Source organism: Nyctibius grandis, chromosome 6 (genome assembly GCF_013368605.1).
Source record: "Nyctibius grandis isolate bNycGra1 chromosome 6, bNycGra1.pri, whole genome shotgun sequence".
NCBI classification, from domain to species: domain Eukaryota; kingdom Metazoa; phylum Chordata; class Aves; order Nyctibiiformes; family Nyctibiidae; genus Nyctibius; species Nyctibius grandis.
In genome coordinates this window covers 73,713,547-73,726,640 of record NC_090663.1, presented here as the reverse complement: position 1 = coordinate 73,726,640, position 13,094 = coordinate 73,713,547, and the positions used below count along the sequence as shown (strand labels likewise).

Sequence of the window (13,094 nt, the reverse complement as noted above, 5' to 3'; positions counted from 1 at the left end):
CTGTTACTCCTAACCAAAGTCACAGCTACGGTGTATCGCACAGACCAACAGCGTTAGCACGAGGTGAGGGAGAGGCTTCCTGCCTTGCTACCTGAGGGGCTTCCCCAGCCATCGTCTCGCTTTGTTCCACACCTGACCTGAAAGGTGGCAGCACCCCTTTTACTCAAATCCTTTTGGTCCACACCACAGCAAGTAGACCTCACCTCCTTGATACATAGCATATACAAAAAGCATATGGGGTTAGAAGGAGGCAGAGAGTAGTTGGGCTGAGTTTCTTTAGCTAGAGCACTACACTGCTCTCTTCAGTGATGGACCAGAATTTTTTTTATGGTATGTAAGAGAATATTACACAAGTAGACTGCCATACTCTGCTGCAAGTGGTAGAGATGTATTGCTGCTTTATTTCAGTTGCTCTTGAAATCCTCACTTTAAAAGAAGCTCTGTTTTAAGCCTTAAAAAACCAACCAAACCCAAAAGAAACACAGCAAGGATTTTGTTTGAAGGACCTGGAAGTTAACTCCAAGAGTTAACTCAAAAGCACAGGCGTTTTTGTTCAGGAGAGTAAAACTCCAGGAACAAAACAGAGTTGGAGAAGAACCCTGAAGAACTTTTCTGGAGAAAGAGAGAGAAACCCTGATCTGTTTTCATGTTGTCTTTTTTTTTTTTTTTAACCAAAAAAATATTTTGACCTCTCGTCTTCCTCTATGCCTTCATCTCCATACAAGCTACATTCAATAATCTACTTGGTTTTTCAGTTCCAATTGTATTTCTCAAGTAGCCTTTGTTTCTACTCCTGAATCTTGGAGACCAATCACTTCTATTAACGTACCAAAGCACCTCTACATGAGATCTACAAGATCTCACCTGTAGCAATTCTTATTTCTTCAGAAGCATAGGACAGGCCCTGCACTACAGAAACATCCCACTCCTCCAAAGCCCAAATGTCAAGTTGGTCAGTTATACAAATACCAGTTATTTTAGAAAATGGGATGAGGAAGCAGCTATTCAGGAAGTTTAAACTGAGATACCATGTACCGCAGAAAAAAGAAGAACCAGAGTTAAATTATCTTCTGCTGTGACATACTTTGAGACATTATCTGCCACCATTTATTAAGAGCATCTTGCACTGCAATTAAGACTACTGTATTTCACCCCTTGTATTCCCAGCTCTGAAACACTCCTACACAGTGATGCTGCCGATACACATTTCTATCATTAGCCATATTCCAACGTAGTGTTCACTGCCACAGTTTTGTTCTACTTATTTGCTGTCGGGCTAATTTATATTTTCATTATTGAATAAATCAGCATTTTAAATGAGCATTAAAAGGCACAACTGCTGCTTGAAGTACATAACTCTAGTGGGAAGAACTAGAAATAGCATAAAAGAAATGTTTTCTTTCAACCAGAGGATAAGGCTCAGTAATAGACACGACTGCTTCACTTCCCTTCTCACTATAACGCTACGCTTTGGTGTGTATATAAACTGCTGAGCTCTAGTCACAGACCAGCTTTCTCCCACAGCACCAGGTGTTGATGCCAGGGTTCGAAGGAAGGCCCTGGGTGCTGGAACCTCGTGCTCTAGCTAAGCAAAAGGCCAGGACGCTAAGGCATGCTCCACCATAGGCTGAGCTAACCTACCAACCCGCACGCTATTCCTCAGTATTTTCTCATTTTTCTACAGATGTTTTAGTCTAAGCCCAACTAGTCCATTTTTCCTACAAAAATGGATACAACAGCATCAGGTATTTTCTACAGTTAGTATTTAATTTCTGATAAAAGGCACCTTCTAGCTCCAGCATACCTCATTATTACTGAGTTATCAAGAACTGGAACAGACAAGAGATTATGGTTAAGTCCCTCACAGGGATGCCAGAAGTTTGGAGAGTACCAGCACTGGAACTCATCAAAGTGCCCACAACCCAAACTGGTGGAGGCTTGGAGAGCCATGCTCCCTGCCTGCAATACACTGGTACAGCCGCAGGTGCCTTCTCAGACCCGTTGCTTTTCCATGCAGGCAGGCTGTAGCCTTATGCACCAGCTTTGCACCAGCTTTGTTTTGTTGCTCTGAGTATCCCGATGGAATTCAAACTCTACCCAACAGCTTCTTTTTGGTTTCTGTATTGCAACTACTGTCAAGAGACCCAGTTACCACAGTTTCAAAATGCTGCAAGATTAAAGATTAGTAACAAAGACCCTGTGACAGAAGGGATCTGGAAGTGTGGAGAGTACCCAGCTGAGGAGCCAGACCTGGCCACACAGCTTTCCAAGCAAAAGCACCATCTCTTTGCTTTAACAACTGTTTCAAGCCTATTCCCTTTCTCTCCCGCACTCCCCATATATACCACACCATATATACCACACCATATATACCACACCATATATACCACACCATATATACCACACCATATATACCACACCATATATACCACACCATATATACCACACCATATATACCACACCATATATACCACACCATATATACCACACCATATATACCACACCATATATACCACACCATATATACCACACCATATATACCACACCATATATACCACACCAGCCTCTGCTACCTTAATTTATGACACAACACCTGACATACAACTATTATAACAGACGCTCCGGCATCTCACTGTATAAGAAACCCTAAAGGTGCTTTTCTCTTTACAACAGTTTTGATGTCAAATTTTCAGTAAGTTTAATACATCACATAATGAGCTTTCTGCCTACCCAAAACTCGTCTAACACAAACCTTTACAGATCTCAAACACAACCCTCGGCTCCAACGCCTAGAATTCAGGAGCTGTAAGATGCTACAATAAAGGCAGTAAGTACCACTGAACTTTCATATGCTATCAGCATCTGAGTAAGTTGAAACAAAACTTGAGAAGAATGTTTCTTTATAGCTATTTTTTTTAAGATAGAGAAAGCTCTATAAAATAAGCTCCCACTCCTCCATTATCTGCTGTCTGTCTCTTGGCAGGCAGGCAGCACCCTGTTGCCACCAGGCTCCTACCAAGCTAGAAAAGCAGCACATCAGTGTCCAGTCACAAATTTCAGCTCTAAAGAGGAAAAAGATCCTTTTTTTCCCTGGCTGTGAGACTAACAGCCCTAACTAAACTCTACAGTTCACAGATTAAAGAGATGCTGTCTTAAAGCATACAAAGCACAAGACATAAGCACTTCTAAAGCCATAACGACTTGCTTGCGTAGCACACCTACACACATAGATAAGCGTTTAAAAATATTCACTCACAGTTTCTTGAAGGTTTCTCATCACTGTATGCTGCTCAGTAGAACTCTTCTGTAGCTCTCCTCTCATCAACTCCCACCTAGCAACTAAAGAACAGGTCACAGCAGATCTTGTCATCAAATAGGCAACTGCCAGCTGGCCATTTGGTGTGGCCCTAATTAGGAGAGCAGCCCTCACCCAAACAGATCTGGAGAAAATCAGCTCACCTGGCTGCTACCTGTAGCAAAGCCACTCTTAAAGATGACCTGGCTTCCACTTAGGAGCTTTGTTGATGTGATCAGAAAGGTAAAGAAGGCTACTGGAGCACAACAAAAAGAAGCTGCCTTGCAAAATGGCTCCTATTACACCAGAGATCCACTTGTGGATGCCTCTTCTTGTTACAGGAGTTGTAACAGCAAAATAATTTTCATGATACGTTGCACCCCCAGCTCTGTGGGTGGGGTGTGGAGCAAAGATGTCAAGCCCTTTTAAGATAAAGAAATGTTTTTCATCTGTGGTCTGTGCACCTCTAGGGGTGGGTGGAAGCTTGCTGATAGGCTTCAATTCACTTTACCATGACAGACATCTAAAAGATAAATATTTTAGGGATCTACAAACTTAAAAAGGTCAAAAGTCTGCTTAAGGATGTTAATCCATAGTGCTGAAGACTTCTGTGATAACTTATTCAGCTGCCAGGCATTACAATAAAGCACCCTGCTCTGGCCTTGGCATCTGAAGTTAAAATACATATTCTTCAAAATGGTGATTATAGCTTCAAACAAAAATCATTATTTGATACACACGTAAACCAATCTGTATAGCCTCATATCCAGAAAGATTATATTACTTTCTCATACTGTTACATGTCATCTACATATGGCTAAATTATAGAGAACTCTACTCCCAGCAAAAGAAAAAAAAAACAACAGCAAACTGACTGAGAAAAGGGATATATGAGCAGTGCTCAGAAATTAATAGCCATGTTTTGCAAATTAATTTTATATACACACAAATAGATGGTAAGTTTCAAAAATACAATTTACTGACTAGAGCACATCCATGTCTGTTCTGTCACTGCCATGGTTTTGAGGCTGACATCTCAGCTTACCAGTGCCCTGTAAAAAACATTCCAATATTTAAAGCCTTAAAAGCACACCTAGTGAGCTACAGCAAAGCATAGATGGGTCATAAAATACCCGGGGGGGGTCTTAAAAAGTAGTAACAATTGTTGTCACCAAGTGTGAGCATAGCAGGGAGAACTGTTTAATGAAATTGGGTAGTGTGAGAGAAGCCTGCGTGGGTTCCTTGTTGCAGATGGAATTCAACACATTCAAGTGTTTAACAAAACCAGGCATAGAAACAACAAATGTTTTTGGTCTGAAACCTGGTTTTGAAGATCCAAAGTCATTTGTCCGTGTAATAAAACACAGTCACCTCCTTTTCCTTCTAGCATGACTTTAATAGTTAAAAATCAAATCTGTGCAGAGTGTACTTTATTTGTTCACATTACCTATTTGTGGTTAAAAACCACTTCATCTGACAGTTTAAAAGCATTCTTTTAAAACAAAAGAATTAAACATAGCTTCTGCTAAAAACTCTGCAAGTTACATGGATGCAATATACAGAGGTATAAAAAAATCAACAGTATTCTACAGAAAATATTCTCAAAACAGCAAATAAAGATTAGGCATGTAGGCATGATCCTGAACTGAACAAATATGAATTTAAAAACAGCTAACAAAATTAAAAAAAAATCCTGAATATCTGTATAAAAGAAGCAAGGATTCAAAGTGCAGGTGCTCCAGTTTTCATTTAAACATATTATTCAGTAAGTTGATACAGGATACTATTCATTTTATATAAAGTGACAGTGTTCTCAGTAAGACTTAAACATTCAGTTACATTATCTTGTAGATTTTTTTCATTACTGCTACTTTACACTGTTGTAAATGAAGACATATGTAATACAGGTTTTTATTTTCTTAATCTAACAAGGATATAATAGGTTGGTGGTAAAGGTTAGTTGTAAGAGCTAAGCTATATATGCTGTAGATCCAGCCTTAGAAGGTATATATATATATATATATATTTAACTTTTAAAAACAGCTTTCAATTTTTAAAAAGAGACTCTACCAATCTGTTCTGGGACCTGCATGCACTGTCTTTGGAGCCCACCAGCAACGCTTCCCAGTCCACTGGATAGGAATACAGCTCCAGGCAGGGTCCTGCTGCAGATCCTTCCTTGGTGGCCGCAGCTGGGAGAGAGCTTTTTCTCTGCTGGGTTTGGTGCAGCCAGAGGCCACTGAACCCAGAGAAAGACCTTTTGCGGGAGCAGAAATCATCACATTTAACCACACTTGCCTGATGTGCCAGCTAGGCTTGGGATGGACTGCTCACTTTTATTTGGGTGCACCAGCCTCAAGCAGAGGAAGTCAGGGGCCAGGCAGGTGTCACTGAAGTGATCTGTTATATATTCAAAAAAATAAAATTGAAGCATACGTTAAAACCCATTATCCTCTTTGAAAAAAAAAGTTATATGAAATAAAATTATCCTTCAGGGATGTTGCCTGGAACTTAATTTCACCTGAGGTCCTATTCAGGTTGACAGTGTCCCTTTAAATTTTAGGTACTTCCTGTTTTTTTTTTATTTTTTTCCCAAGAATCAGATCTGTATATATGTCTATTTTAAAAATGCACATAAATATCGGCATTAAGTTTACATTTAGAAATTAAGAACTAATCTTTACCATTTTATATTGACAGCAAGGTTAATAATACACACACTTCACTGACAACTTATTTTTTTTTCTGTATTTTGAATAAAATTTGCATTTGTGTAACATTTCCCACAGAAAGAGTGATTATACTTCCAGATAGTTAAGTTTGCACCCCAGCATTTTCACATTAGTGAAAACAATCATGTTTTGAAAATACCAGGGCCTGTGCCAGGTACTAATAAATACAGAATAAAAAAAAATAAATAAAAAACCCAACTGCCTTTTATCCCGACATAGTAGAGATTTCATAGTCACTGGCCGAGGTTATTGGTTTACCCATCATCCTCACGTTTTTAGCATTAGTAATCCTAGCCATCATGGATACGGGCTTGTCAAAGTACCTAACCAGCGCTGGCTCAGTCAACAGGGAGGCTAAAAATTGTTCAAAGGTAATGGCCCAGTCTCTGTCAATGCTAGTGCTTCTACGAAGAGAAGTGGTGTGGTGGTTGCTCCGCACCAAAACGGTGTCTTCACCGATGTCCTCGCAGTGCAGCTTTTCTTCTTCATGCGAACCTGCGCTCAGTACTGAGTAGGAGGACATCGAACTATCATCTTTTGTATCATCATCGGAAATGAGCATGGAAGAACAGGCTCCGTTGTCCCTGGGAGAGTCTTCGAGCTTAATGTCTTCCATCTGCATGCCCAGGGTGCTGTCAGTGCAAACGGCTTCCTCATCGTTGGTGATGAGGCTGCTTTGGAACGGCTTGTGCTGTTCGAGGGGGTACTGCTGGTGCTCTTTCTTCTGAAACAGCTCGCTCTGAATAGTTTTGCTGCAATTGTTACTGCTGCTGTCTGTCTCTTTCGTGGGCTGCACACCGAAGAGCTTACCAACCTCACCTATCTCCAAAAGCAAGCTTGTCACCGCAGCGGTAGCGTGGTACAGGTCTTGTTCGTTGGGGTCTTCACTGAACATATTGTACATTGTCTTGCACAGTTCAATGAACTGTCCCTAAACATGGAGGGAGGAAACATGAATGAGAGAGCAGGAAACAAATCAGACTGAGATCTACTAAATCAGTTCAAAAAGTCTGGAATGGAGGTATGACACAATAGTTTCTGTGATTGAACTGAAAGTGGAAATCATCTAGGTGCAGTCTAGAAAGCGTTTTCTATGACTGGACAGCCTTTATAGAACATAGAATCAACCAGGTTGGAAGAGACCTCTGGGATCATAGAGTCCAACCGTTGCCCTGACACCACCCTGTCAACTAGACCATGGCCAGATGTGTTGCCTCTTTCAAAGCTATTTAGAATAAACCTTTGGATGTTTCTTCCAACACATGACAAATTTATTTCTCTGCAGCCATAGGAGGGCAACAGAGGGTGAGCAGTGAGACACTTAGCATTCATTTTGGTGGATTTTCTCGTAGGAATAATGCTAAGTATAACTAGGGGTCTGATAAAACTCATGAGAAGCAATGAGAAATGAAATAAGAGTGCTGCAGCACTCTTTTAATTGACAGTGGTAACTTGGATGTGAGCCTTTTAGAATTCAAAACTCACAAATTAAATAGGAAGGAGATTTGCTTTGGGCTACCTTAAGTAAGAAGCATTGTTCTACAGGGAATAAACCTTCCCTACATGCTCTGGAGGAAACAGCTGTCCCAGTGGATCTCCTCCTCCTTAGCAGCTACGGATCTAAGGGGAACGAGACTGACAGTATAAATTACAAAACATAAAATGCTTCTTCCAGGTAATGTGTATCAGGTAATTATGAGCTAGCTGGTGATACTCAGTGTCATATCACCCTTTGTCTAGAGATCAAAATAATATGTTCTCATTCCTATATGTGTGTATCTCATTTTTAGGATGTTTTGGGAGCTGAATGCCAGTTACAGTATGTTGAAAACAACTAACTTCTGTAATCAGCTGACTGCTGCTCTGGTAACAAAAGTATCTGCCTCACAATAAAACCTTTATTGAGTGTTAATCTATTGAGTATTTCTAGGTGTGTGAAGAACGTTTAAAGTTAATGAAAAATAAGTAAGTGTCAGCAGAAGTACCTGATTCAGTTTGGGCAAGTCCTTTGTGTTTTTTGCTTTGGATTTATTCTCTTGGCTCCACATTCTAAGATAATTTCGATTCTCTTGTGAGCTCTTCTTGCCTATTGTCAACAAATGACCCAGAGATGCAGGAAAAGTCCAGGAAGAAGCCTTAAATTAATACTTTTTTTTTTTCCATTTTCAAAAGGAGCATCTTTACAAGAAATGAAAGATGTAATTCAAATGGAGACAGCATGCATACCTTTGTCTGTTTTCAGACTCACTGTAACAAACCCATCGTCTACTCCTTGTTTGTTCCTGCTGTCTAGGCCAACAACTAGGACGTGGAGGGGTGGGGGGAGAGAGAGATCAGCGTGGTTTTAGATACATACATGCTTTTCAGGTGTACAGTGCAAAATAAAGAATATTTTTTTCTGCATGTTTACACTGCAGAACATGCAGAATAAAATGATAGGACTAAATGATGATTTCTGCTCATTCTTAAATCTGCTGACAAATTCCATATAACTATTAATATAAATATTAAGACAGGGACCATCTTAGGTTTTATTTGTGTCGTAGAATGATTAGGTCATGTTACCACAACACAAACAGCTTCTAGCATGATATATGTGTGGTGATTATATTAGTGCATCTTCTTTTGTCTATCAGGACTTAAAACCACTATCTCTAGTCTATTAATTTTTATCTGTATTTTCAAACAACCTTCCTTCCCCCTGTAAGCTGAAGGATGGGCAATATTTTTCTTGAATCAGAGAGAAACTTAACATCAAATATCTCAAGAAAGAGAATGCCATTTAAGACAACAGCGATGAGACCCAGGCTCTCATTAGGGCACAACAAGATTCCAAACTGCTGAACTACATTTTGATACATCTTTTGGCTTCAGTTTTTTTAGAATATTTTAAGTTCTGATCCAAATATATCTTGAAAGCCAATATATTTGTTCTCATTCTCCATCAAGGCATATATGCTGCACTTATCACAAAATTACTTCTATTGCAACACACTGATGACATTATTCTGAGAGTACTTCTGCAATGCGCAATCCAGGGGAGTTCTTAGTGTACACATACCTGCACCTCTAAGGATATCAAACTATATACAAAGACTACACGCTTTTTTTTTTTTTACAGAGAATACTTCACTTACAAAGTTTAATCCAATAAAAAAGTAGCTTCCCAAGACGACAAGTTGTTTGAAATGCATTACCTCGTCTTTTCATGTCTGAGACAAGGGACGCCTACCGTGTGTACATTCTGGTGTGATGTCTTCAAAAAAGTACTGAGTAGCTTCAAAAGCAGAGTCTGGCTCTTCTTGCTCAGGGGATGGATCTAAGCAATATAATAAAATTCTTTCATTAAAAATTCCACCCCTTAATTAAAAACTAGAACATATTTCCATTGATATATTTAGAATGTCAGTTTCTAGAAGTAGAAGTGTAATGTGATGGGTTAGGAATCATCTCTTTTCAGCTCATGGGAGATGAACAACTGGACCTGGACTGTCTCCTCCCCGATATCCAATACTGTCTGACTAACAAGGAGCTGTGTGCCTTCAGAGGCTGGCTTGCCCATCTTCCCATGTCTATTTCCATTACATTCTTCTGTGCAGCTTAGCATGTCCTAAGCAGGGTATGAACCCTTTCCTAGCTGGAAACAGTCTGTCATGATTTGGTATGAACTTACCAGTCCCCAAATACCAGAAGCTGCACTCCTAAAAATAGATCTCTTCTCTCACAGTTCAATAAAATTGTATTTTTTTCCAGTTAAATTAGTGAATCACTCAAGTCTACCTCCAGCAAAGCCAGCAGGGAAAAATCAGGGACACATGTTCAAAGCACATGAAGGTTAATGTCCTCTCAAAGCTTTTAGATACCTTTACCAGAGAATGTAAATGTGCACAGGAATTAAACTACTCAAACAGTATCGCAAATTCAGTGAGGACAGCAATCGGTTCTTTATGGCACACATGTGACAAGCCAGAGAGGATATAGTTCCAGGTCATAACTCTCTTCAGGGGCAAAACTGTTTTGAGATGTTTCCATCCCCTCTCCACCCTAAACTGCCTTTCTCACTTAGCTGAGTCCAACAGTTTGTACAGCTCCCTGGAAAACACATCTATGAAATGATCTGGAGCTTCCCTCTGCAAACAGTTGTATCGGCCCAGAGGGGAAATGAAGAAGAAAGCCTGGGGACAGAAGAGTAGCCAGTGCATGCAGGAACATTTTAAGCTAGTTTCACTGTTAAATAAAGTGCATTATGGTAACAAATGCTGAAGAACACTGTATTTATTATGCATGGGGGAAGCCACCAACCCCATCTAAACAGGCAAGAGACACACATAAACGGGTGTTTGTGGCCAGAGCAATAGAGGACTGCATGGGTGCTTTCAGACTTTCCAAATCCATTCCTGGTTATGGTAGAAGCTCTCTTATTTTACTGCTGCATAAACAGCTACAATAATTCCCACAAATCAATTTTTAATTGAGAAAGCTAGTCATAAACAACCCTGCTCCAAATTTCTGTTCTCAATAAGATGACAGCTATTTTACCATCATTTACTTACCAGGCAAAACATGCATTTTATACAGTAGCTTCAGCTTCTCTGTAAGATCTCCGTGGCATGCTGCACCTAAACAGCATTAAATACAGTGTGTTAATACTCAGCATTCAATGCCATTCTATTTATTATTGCTACAACATTTTGCTTTAGAAGCTGCTACATTCACTCTGGGAAGCACTGTACTGCCTTTACAGCATGAGATCATAAGGCAGTCATTTGACTTTTAAGGTCATACGGTCTGCAGTAGAAATAGCAAGAGAACACAGACCACTTTACCCTGAATTTTGTACTTCAGCCTCGGGTCCTTCATTAAATGTCTATTTTATAATACTCAAAAATAATCTATGATCATCACATTAGCACCCAGAAAGGCCTCCAGCTGAAAGTTAAGACGACCTTTTTTGTGTGGACTTCAAACTTTCTGATCTGAGGATCCAATAATAACATCACATGATTTAGAACTATAAGATATTTACCAAAAAAGAGAGAGAAATTCAAGTAAACAGCATTTTATCACAGCTTAGCCACAGGCTATACTGATGTTCAGGCAATACTTTCTAGTGATGTATCCACCTCCATTCCTATTCCTTTCTGGTCTACATTAGAATTAGCTGTATGAAATCCAAGTGGTCTATTGTAGCCCCTCCTTCCAATTAATTAAATGGATTTTAGTTAATTTTAAAGCACTGAAATAGCTGATAATCAGACTTCTTTGTTATGACATGTAATTCATAAACAAATTAATTAACCTTCCTTAATTAGGTTACGCAAAGATTTGTCTTACCTTACAGGCTACCGTGTCAACTTACCTCTGCTATGCAAACTCGAAGTGTGGTTTGGCAAATACTAACAATCAGAGTCTACAGTAACGCTTAAGACTACAATAAACACAGATGTTAGGCCAAAGAACTGAGTACATCTGCGTTAGCCATTTTGCTTTCAACTTGGTCCTTTTTAAGCACAAAACCTCCTTATGTTCCTATCTGGTGTACCACACCATGCAGATAATGCTTTCCCTTCTGGTGAAACGACATCTTAGGTTATGCACCCAGGTACCACATGAAGTGACCCATTGCTAAAGGTGACATGAAATAACCAAAGCACAGAATGGGCTACAGTTCTGCATCCTTCAGCAACGGCTAGGGATGCGTTCACCAAAATAGGATTCAGGGCACAGGATATCTGGTGACACATGTAGGCTTGTTCCTCTCCCTGTTCCCAGATGTGAACAGGACTAAAAAAGCTCAACTGCTACTGCTTTTTGCTTTTCGCCTGAGATGAATCTGTGTGTGCTTCCAAATGCCAGGCCCTTTTTTCCTTCAAAACATACATGAATGAAGACAATACAATGCAGGACAAGTCTACCAAAGATATTATCTGGACTCTCTCAGACACAATCCTCTGGGTCTCTCCCAGGAGAGGTCAGAAAGTTTTACAAAGGGAAGAACAGCCTGCTGGCAAGTTGCAGGAACCGCCTGACAGTTAGCTGCAGCAGGCTACCCAAGATCTGAGGACTGATGCTGTACTGAACAATTAAAAAAAATTTAGGTTACATTCATAAAGACAACAGAAGAGGAATGGACCGCTGGTAGATGTGCCCCTATTATGGAGAGTTAGGGGAGACCTTTGTATGGGTGGATAACTCAGCTCAGGCCAGCATTTTGACCTGCATGCTGTGGTACAGGGATAATTTCATAGGAGAGCCCAGAGTTCAGTGGCCTCCTGCACGGCCCCTGCATCCCTGAACAGCAAAGCAGATGACCCTGCTGAAGGCCTGTGAATAGCACTAGGGAGGTAGTAAGACCATTCTTAGTCCCAGTCAGAAATACTTCCTTCCCAGCACTCTGGAGTCACGGGTCTTAAAATCTTCAACAACTTTCAACAAGTCTTGTCTTTTTGCAGTACAGGTCTCAGATGATGCATCATCAGTTTTTATCCAGAAGTTTAAAATTTACTTGTGGTGAGATAAGAAACTGCTTGGAAGAGAGCATGACTGCACCATTTGAATCTTTCTGCCTGAAACAGCAACAGTGAAAGCTGTCACCTTCACACTGCAACCAATGTCCTCACACACACCTGCTCTTACCCCTCTCGGGGCTTGACCAGTACACCCCTTTTCATGGCACAACCTTCACCAACCCCCTTTCTGACTGTCCTCCTTCTGTCAACACTATGCAGGTGTCAAGTCTTTTCTGGGCATAACGTCATATGTGCAGAGTTTTCCCCCCCGTCTTCTTTGAGGCCATTAACAAAGTAATTAAACAGGTTAGAACTTTATTCTGTTAATCTAAAACTCAGCAACATAAAAGTGTTGGCTTCAGTTGCCCCTCTCTTGAACACAGGTGGAGGGGTGCAGCATGTTTGTTCAGCATTTAGCTCCCGGAAAGGATCAGAGAAGTGGTGAGGTTAACACTGTGCTTTCTGAACATCCTCCTACAACCTGTGCTTGGAAAAGAGCTGTTTTCAGAAAAAAAAAATATATACTCAGGTACTCCTTGAGAGAGACAGTTTTCGTGG

General features: G+C 40.3%; 1 protein-coding gene across 2 annotated transcripts in view; it reads right to left on the bottom strand.

Moving 5' to 3' along the window:
• Positions 1–5,285: 5,285 nt before the first annotated feature.
• The window catches only part of TBC1D9 (TBC1 domain family member 9), a 58,109-nt gene continuing 50,300 nt past the window's right edge, over positions 5,286–13,094 (bottom strand). The window contains exons 17-21 of one of the 2 annotated variants that reach the window (XM_068402921.1): positions 10,581–10,646; positions 9,260–9,346; positions 8,254–8,328; positions 8,013–8,113; positions 5,286–6,958 (exon numbers count right to left, since the gene is read on the bottom strand). In XM_068402921.1, coding sequence (XP_068259022.1) covers positions 6,233–6,958; positions 8,013–8,113; positions 8,254–8,328; positions 9,260–9,346; positions 10,581–10,646 — 1,055 coding nt within the window. In that variant the 3' untranslated portion in view covers positions 5,286–6,232. The remainder of the gene's footprint in view (positions 6,959–8,012; positions 8,114–8,253; positions 8,329–9,259; positions 9,347–10,580; positions 10,647–13,094) is intronic. The other variant, XM_068402922.1, reaches the window with a different exon arrangement.